The sequence below is a fragment of the Pteropus alecto genome, unplaced genomic scaffold (genome assembly GCF_000325575.1).
Source record: "Pteropus alecto unplaced genomic scaffold, ASM32557v1 scaffold13, whole genome shotgun sequence".
Taxonomy (NCBI): Eukaryota; Metazoa; Chordata; class Mammalia; order Chiroptera; family Pteropodidae; genus Pteropus; species Pteropus alecto.
Genome location: NW_006434373.1, coordinates 10028237 through 10036996, shown reverse-complemented (window position 1 = coordinate 10036996; position 8760 = coordinate 10028237). Strand labels below are relative to the sequence as shown.

Here is an 8760-nt window from a genome sequence, read left to right as displayed (position 1 = left end):
AAGAGTCCTCTGAAAATAAATGGAACTTGATAGATTTCCATATCATTTATAACTTCCCTTAATTACACTTGGAAGACTTGCCAGTAAAACTGGAAAATTGGCAGCCTATATCCATTAGAGTCATTTTGCCGACCATGGCAAGCAGCTGGCTTTACTGGATTTTATTTCCCATCACTCACAATTAATCATCAGCTGGAGATGTCTGAAAGTCTTCAGCACAGAGCAGTGCCGAGTGACATTCAGGCCTCCTAAACATGCTAAAATCTGCTGAGTAAATGGGCCGAGTTTTCTCTCTGGCTTACTCATTTGGGGGCGAGGCAGGCTCCCGCTTAATGAGTGCGTTCTGATAATCGGATGTGAATGTGAACCCTGACCCCGTGTCAAAGGAGAGGACGCAATAAGCTGGTTGAAAGATATAGGATTCAGGCCTCCAAACTTTACACCAATTAGACAGCGGAGAAGTACATCAGGCCGACTAGGTTTATCAAAAAGACTTGCGAGGCTTGTGACCATTTTGTAAGCCCAACGTTGGAGACATCCTGTCACAATCATTAAGTCGTTATCAGATGATTCACAAAAGTGTTAGAGAAGTGTGCGCACACAGACCCTTCAGTGGCAGCGCCCTCACATGTGAGCTGTCTGGTGCAAGCTCTGAACGATTAAGCACCCTCTCTGCTCGCTCAGTTGATGCCTGTCCTCTCCGCGCGCACGGGGAAATCCGGACGGTGCTGCCATTATGTCCCCGAGCTCTGGAAGGATTGGGGCGCAGGCACCTTGGACAAGGAGGCTTCCATGGTGTCGAGGTGAAAGGCCCGTGTTGGAGCTGGAGCCTATGTAGGGCGTAGCCAGTCAGTGGGGTCGTGGCCCCATCTTCATTCTTTGCTGTGTGTGGTTTGTACCATATTTGCTTCTCTGATTCGGGCTTTCGAGAGGTAAAATAACTTGAATTCAAATCAGGTTCACGTGTGTATATGCGCGTGCATGTGTGTAGGTATAAGATGATTCTACTGACTAAAACATATCTCACAATTTTGTAGGGTAAAGGAACAACTTCCAAGAGTTCTTTCTCTTTTAGGCATGAATGAGTGAAAACAGACTATAGAAACAGATTGCGTAAGTGAACACAGAGAGGGAAATGAATTACTTCAGTTTCCATCTACCGCTAAATAACATAAGTAGAGACCAGCAGACACAGGGCAGGGAACTAGGGAGAGAAAAAAGGAATGAAAAGGTGGAGCTGTGAGGATTGAGTTCTGCCATTCAGGGCAGTGCTGCAGGTCAGGCAAAGAGCGGTCACTTCAAATCCAGACGCACTGTCTTTGAAGTCCTTTTAATCAAATTGCCAGCGTCACACAATCAGAGAGAAGGGAGTATTATAACTTTGGGACTTTCCCACCTCTCCTGATTATCTGTGGCTAAATCAGAGGTTTTGCTTTTCTAATTAATGAGGACTTAACCTGAGGACTTAACCACTTGCACTTAGCCTGAGGACTTAACCACTTGCAGTCACCTATATATGACCATTTTGCAAATCACCCACACTGCGAGCACACGGAGCCAGCCAAGACAAAATGGGCAGTGACACAGGCCCTGTTGTCCCCCAGGCTTCATTAGGCCCTGATCTAACCTCCAGTGCGGCCAGCTCGGGTCTGAAGTTGGGCTGTGGCCTGGGCCCAGCCGTCCTTCCACGGGCATTGTCGTCAGGTTGGCCTGTGCCCCCTTGGTGTGACCATCAGAAATCTCGTGGTTCGTTTCTTCTTTCATGTTTGCATTAACTGAATTGACTTACGGAGGGGCAAGGTCGTGGCCACCTAAGAGAAGCCCGTGGGGTCGGGGATGGGGAGATGCGGGCTCTGAGCAAGCCCAGCTCTCAGACGCCTGCGGAGGAAGCCCGGCTGGGGGGAGGGGCGGAGGCAGGTGCACACAGGCCCCGCAGTGGGCACTCGGCCATCTGTGAAGGAAAGAACTACCGCAGCACGGAGGTAGAGAACTTACTATTAATTTTTGGATAGAATTCCCATTGTTGAATTTCAGACCCATTTCCCAGAGAGCCGCTGTGGCCCTGTTGCTGGACTGTTTCCTGGGCCAGCTCTGGGCCCTCAGCCTCCATCTGAGAAGCTGTGGTCTGGGTCCACAGGGTTTTGTATGTGGAGCTAAATGGCAGGTACTACCCTGGGGGAACTTGCCCTTCTCCCATCTTGCCTGGTCCCTGCCTGCCTTTGAAAAGAGGGGGGACAAAAGGCTCCGAAATGACGACTTGAGGGAGTCGCTGTTCTGACACCCTGACAGGGCATATTTATTGTTTCGAGCTGCCTTCACTTTTCTCCCCCTGCATTTTGGAGAACAGCAAGTCGGAATGCAGATGCCAGGTGAAAATGAATCAAAAAGGGCAGCGAGCACAGTGCTTGAAGCCCAGCTCTCCAGCACAGTCTCTCCTCTGTGCCAGCACTGAAGCTTTGGCATCCCCTCTCTTCCTATGTTTCTGTGCCAGGAAAAAGCAGCCCACCACCTGATCAGCGGAGGAAAGGAATGCATAGGGCTCAGGCAGTCCCGACTGCCAGCAAGACAGCTTGCGCCCCACGGGGGGCCGGGAGGGGGCTTGAAGATCATCTGGGGATTTCAGGAAAGAACATTCTCCAGGCACTTTAGCGACACTGGGCAAGCACAGCGGCGGTGGTGCGAGTGTCCGGGAGCCCCACACCAGATGCCCAGCAGCACCCCACATAGCCAGTTGCCCTAGGAAACTCAGCTCTCCCATTTCAAAGATTGGGAGACCCTTTTTCATAAAGATAGGAGAAAAATCGGGCCCAGCTCCTTAGTGCTTACCCATCAAAGGCAGAGAGAAGAGAATGAATAAAGCAGCTTTCAGCCACAGCTGACCCCTGAGTGGAAGCCCCAGGTTAAACCCCAGAAGGTTTGTACCCAGCTTCGCTTGGATTTTCTTTCATAACGAAAGGCAAACATCGAAACTCCAAGCTCGAGCCCTTTGCCTGCATGAGCTGTGTGCGTCTTTGCGAGGAATGGGCACAGCTCTAGATACCATTCCCTGTGCTGGAAGGTGCTTTCTGGGAGCCAGCTCGTCATTAAGACTTGGCATGTCTTGCAAAGGGTGGGACAGTGGGCCTCGTGGCCTGGATGTTTGGCTGTTGTTCCCAGCTCCCGAGGGCTATAGACAAACTCCATTTTTTTTTTATAACAGCTTTACTGAGATAAAATTCATATACAATTCACCCCTTTAAAGTACACTCGAGTGGTTTCAGTCTATTCACAGAGTTGCACAACCATCACCACATTCACTATTAGAACATGTTCATCACCCCGAAGGAAACCGGGTACCCATTAGCGATCACTCCCTTTTTTCCCTCAGCTCCTGGAATCCACAATCTTTCTCTGTTTTGAGATTTTCCACTTCATTTCCTATAAGTGGAAAATGTGCCATTTATTTCACTTCTCTGTTTGTGGTAAAAGGTAGATTCAGAGATTCCCAGGGGAGGCCCCACAACCAGCACCCCATTCCTGGAATATCAGAGATTTTTTTCTAATGAGGACTTAATGATAGAGGGGATGGCCTTTCTCTGCTGTCCCCCAAAGATGAACTTGAAATATGAAGTATTTATCAGAGGTCGTTGCTGCCACTTGGATCAAATTTCAGCATGTTTGACAAAGAATCTTTTAATGGCTTCATTTTGAGCACTGTTGCAAAATTAGAATGATTGTAAAACTTGTCCATTTTTAATCATTTTCCAGGTAGCAGAAGGTCAGGAAATTTGTGTAATCGAAGCCATGAAAATGCAGAACAGTATGACAGCTGGGAAAACTGGCAAGGTATGTCCCCAAGTTCCCGCCAGCTCATGCCGGCTCTGTGACAGGAAGCGGAACTTCCACCTTTGAATTTGGAACGGTTAGGCCTGAAAAGGACCAGAGAGGTGATCTCTTTACCACCTCTGCACCCTACAGATGAGGACATTAAGATCAGGAGCTCATTTCACCCTGGAACAATGAGTCCCTGACTCATGGAGAGCACACCTTCCAAAAGAGTCGTCTGATGTTCACTTAGTCAAAGAACAATCGTTCTTCACCCTCATGTCTTTCAAATTAAGGAGTCTTTAATTTTTAATGTTTGCATCTGTCTTAGAGGCAGTTAGTTATCTGAGACTTAAGTGACACAGCAGGAAATGGTTTTAGAGATTGTAAAAATTAATGTAACTCTTCAAGATAATTTCTCCACAAAGAGAACAATTCAATTTTAGATCAAGGAGCTGAAAGCCCCACGTACACGTTTGGGACTTAATGATTTAAGGAGGCAAAAAGGAGACGTATTATTACTGAAATTTATTGAGTAAAACTTAAATGTATTTTTTCCTCAAAAATAGAAAAATCCTTTAAAGCAGTAAATTCATTATTCATTTGGTGACTAAAAAAAGACACCATTTGTAGTAGAATGATCCTTTTCTGAAGGTCGATTTGATGAGGAAGTGTGGAGCGAGTTGAGGTGAGGACAGCAGCATAGGTTGGCCGTGTCCTGCACCGTGGCCACACCTGAAGGTGAGCTTGATCCTTGGGGACATCGGGTGCCCTGGCAGAGAGGTACTGTCAGTTCACAATGAAGTTTGTGTCAGAGAGACACAGCCTGTGTCACCCCAAAATGAAACGAAACTTGCTCAGACAATAGGCCACCCTCCCAGTCCAGTTCCAGCTGAGAGGGTGGAGGCCCACCGCGTAGCTAGTGAGCCTCAAGCTGTCTGGCCAGGCTGGAGGGGGCTGCAGACGGCTGAATGGCATGATTTGCAGTTCTTTAGGAATCCCGCTTTCTACATCTGATTATCTTTTAAAAGTTGAACAAGAAAATGTTGGTTTCTGCCCTTGTAAAAACTGTTATATTTGTTTCTTGGGATTATTTAACATTGATGCTGTGTTAGCATGAAATTTCCATGATGAGAACTTGGCCTCGTTTTGGGGGGCAGAGAATATGTGTCAGATGCATGCCAAAGGCCTGTGTTGCTAGACTGAGGTACTAATACAAAAATGAACTTGGTCCCAGCTCCTTGAAGGAGTAGGGGGCCCATGTCTGTCAGTGTGTTTTATGTCCTCATAGCCTGGGTCTCATGGTGAAGGTTTAGCTGCTCCTTGGTCATCAGCAGCTCAGAGCCGCTTTTACGGTATTGATGGGCTCTGGGCAAAGTTGTGCTGTGGCCTGACCCCGAGTAGTGGGAGTCTTTCCTGCCCATCCCATTTCCTCCTATCCCCGCAGCAGAGCCTACCAGGAGTGGCCAGAGCCCCAGCCCAGAGCAGCGGGCCCCGGGGAGCCGGAGAGTTGGTGGTTCTTATCCGGAAGGGCCATTTTTCCTCCCAGAGAAAAAGGTCACAATAGAAATGGGTGCTCCACTCTAGTAATCGCAGCATCATGAAAAAATATATCTTATACAAACATCGGAGGCTTTAGATAAAAAGCACCTACTTCAGTGCAAATAGCACGTGCCGAAAAGGCCTCTGAATTAGTCACGGCATAGGTTCACACTGCCAGAAAGAGCCTAGGCTGGAATTCAAGGGAATAAGGCCCCTCTTTCTCTCTGGCTCAGAGTGGGGCGATGGGGACACAGGCCAGGGGACCAACCCCGTCGGTGCCAGCATTGTTCCTCTTGGCCACGTATTCTAACCCATTGTTCATGTTCATGCCCAAGCAAGAACCTCCAAGAAGTCAAGTACTATCTGTTCCCCAGTCTAAACGCCTCCCTGCTCCTTGTAAATCTGAACCCAATTTGGGAAAACAAAATTTGATGAAAACTGGGAGAAGTGAGTAGAATGACAAGGCACAGTAGCAAGGTAGTGGGAGCTCGGTGCCTGTTCCACATCATGCCATGAAGTACTATACTATCTGTACAGCCACATGTCTTCTGAGTATTTTATTTCCCTTCAGAAGGAAGTTTACATTACAATCAGGCTAGGAAGTTTCTCCTGTTAATTAGTACCTGTTTGGACTCATGTAATTTTCTTTTTTCTATACTAAACTAATAATACCATTACCTCTCAGAGAACATTTCTACAACTTAAAACTGTAGACAGGTTGGGAGGGCTGAGTGCTAAGAGCTCAGCCAGCACCAACACTGGAGTTTAAGATGCTGCCTAGACCCCTGCGTGCACCCAGTGCAAGGGCCAGCCAGCAAACAGCAGCAGAAATCCCCTTGCACCAGCGTATTTTAGGACAGACAAGGACGGCAGAGCCAGGAGAGTGGAAGGTGGCGAGTCACAGCCTTCCAGGAGGACGTCCCAGGCATGAGGTCCCCTCTGACTGTGTGGGCCGAGTGTTCTACCTGTGCTCCAGAGCCTGCCAGGCTGTCTCTTCACTTCCAGAAATGGATGACGAGATTGCTCCCTCCTGGTATAATTAGTAATTCTTACTACCGCCCCCTCCCTTTTTTTTTTTTTTAAATTCAAGGTGAAATCGGTGCATTGTAAAGCTGGGGACACAGTTGGAGAAGGAGATCTGCTCGTGGAACTGCAATGAAGTATTTATAGCCTTCCAATCATCACCCAATTTAATTAGCCATTTGTATTATTCTTCTTTCATACTCCATTTATTCAAGCGTTTTGCAGGAACACTCCTGTGCGGCAGATTTTACACGGTCATATTTATTCCACATATAGTCAAAACCAACATTCTGCCAAAAAATTACCAATGGAAATTTTTACTGACATAAATACTTGTACATATGATTTGTACTTCTGCTGTGAGATTTCCTAGTATCAAAATTAAATCAATAAAACTGAGCATTTGTCTAAATATTAGTTTGCCTTTTTGAATGAAGACAATGTACATAAGAGGCTACAGGCTGTGCCAGTAGACTTTAAATACTAGCATTTCATTGTGATCCTTTAAAAATTTATATAAATCCCAGCTCTTTGCCTTCAGTTTCATTAAATTAGCATTTGCCACCTTATAATCTTATTACCTGCTTCTCCCGGTTGAGGACCTAACTCCCCGTTTGTGGTTATTTATAACTTCTTAAGCCCAGGCAGCACCAATGATTTGGGAAATCCCTTCTATGTGGCTCTAACGATTAAGTACCGAATCTGCTAGATCCCTCGGGGCATCACCTTAGGGGCGGCTGACTCACATGGTCCTCTCTCCCCCATCCCACAGGCTCTGCTCGGGGCTCCCTCACCCCAACTGTAGTAGGTGGGGCTGCCACAAGCCCATCAGCTGATACCCATCCTTGCCTTTTTGTGTTTTTGTGAAGTAGGTTTCCAATTAAGAAAAAAAGGGCTAAAAATAATGATCATGTTTTTTGTGCCAGATGCAGTTAGCGATCATAGTCTACCATTAAGTTGAAGAGTTAAGTGAGCTCTCCCAATGGAGAATGAGGTTACTAAGGATCAGCAGCTGCATTTTCATTTGGTTCTGAAATTCTTGGAATACATTTCATACTTTGCTGGTAAGTAAGCAGAGGCAGAATCGTGCACTGATTTGAATCTACGCTGACAGATCATCAGATGGAGGTGGGTAGTAATTGGTACTTCGTGCCTTGCTAAAATTATTTTAAGTGCTGTTTGTATTTGGAAGCTAAGCTTTCTGTCAAGCCTGAAGAACAAATTACTAATATGTTGGTTCTTCTCCGAAAGGCCCACCCCCAAATGCTGCTCCCTTCGGGAAGCAGGAACAGTGCCTTGCTGCTAGGCCCTGGGCTTGGGTGAGCTTCCATCTGAAATCAGGGGTGTTCAGCTGTGTCTGCCAGCAAGTGGGCGCTCGTTATTTTGCTAGATTAGAATGAAAAGAACCTTCTAACTAAGTAGGCCCAAGAAAAGAGCCAAAAATAGCACCGACACTTTCATATTTGATTTCCTAAAACATCTAGTTTAATTTTAAATGGCCACTCTTTAATAAGTTTGATTTGAAAATTGTGAAGAATGATGTTATATATAACTCCAAAACTACTGTAAAATACAACATGTTTTTCCTGAGGTTTTTAAATTACGCTAAGCCAAGATCAGCTTAAATTTTTTTTATCTTGGTGCTACAGGTCAGAATCAATATAGTAGGGCTGCGAGAATCTAGCTGCAACACAAAGTCTTTACATTCATTTTAAATGTTATCTTCAGATTAAAGCAAAGCAAAAATAAAAAAAAGTACGATAACATGAGTTCTTGAAATGTCATTTAGGGGAATTAAAATCCTAAATTTTTCTTATCCGGTACATTCAAGCCCATGATGCTCTTTAAACAGCAAGGAATAAAGCAGTATCGGACAGATAGACCTCAGGGCACAATCTTGTTATCAGTGTGTCAAAATTATTTGGGAAATTGGCTGCCACTACAAAAGAGATTATTTCTTTTTCCACAGATTGAGTTCTACAAATGTTTGTTTCAAAGGGCATTATTATGCTTCTGCATTCAGTGAGTGCAGACCAGGCTGAGGTAATCTTATAATCATCAGGGTTCTATCATGCCTTGCACTTTTTATCTGTTTTCCCTTGGATTATAGCGAAGCCCGTGCTTCCCCTGAGAGTCGTAATTGTCGTGGTACGGGAGGTGGACCCACTCTGGCGGGTAGGTGGCTGTGCTATACACGAAGCACTGCACGGTCCTGTTGGCAGCGGGGGTCTCGTTGGGGACGCTGTGTGCGCCTTCGAGGACCACGACCCTCACTGAGGTGCGCTGGTACATGTCTGGGCAGCCTTCGAACTCGTCGAGGAAGCGCAGCATCTGCTCGTCCACAGCGTAGATCTCCCCGACCACACAGTGGCGGTGCCCTGGGGGGGTCAC

At 46.3% G+C, this 8760-nt stretch overlaps 2 protein-coding genes across 3 annotated transcripts in view; one reads left to right on the top strand and one right to left on the bottom strand.

The window, feature by feature from the left end:
- PCCA (propionyl-CoA carboxylase subunit alpha) overlaps positions 1-6781 on the top strand; it is a 337827-nt gene extending 331046 nt beyond the window's left edge. For both annotated transcript variants that reach the window (XM_015587373.2, XM_015587371.2), the window contains 2 exons: positions 3748-3825; positions 6437-6781. In XM_015587373.2, coding sequence (XP_015442859.1) covers positions 3748-3825; positions 6437-6505 — 147 coding nt within the window. In that variant the 3' untranslated portion in view covers positions 6506-6781. The remainder of the gene's footprint in view (positions 1-3747; positions 3826-6436) is intronic.
- GGACT (gamma-glutamylamine cyclotransferase) overlaps positions 6552-8760 on the bottom strand; it is a 44542-nt gene continuing 42333 nt past the window's right edge. Inside the window, exon 4 of the mRNA XM_006909386.3 lies at positions 6552-8760. This exon is cut by the window's right edge and continues 18 nt beyond it. Coding sequence (XP_006909448.1) covers positions 8455-8760 — 306 coding nt within the window. The 3' untranslated portion in view covers positions 6552-8454.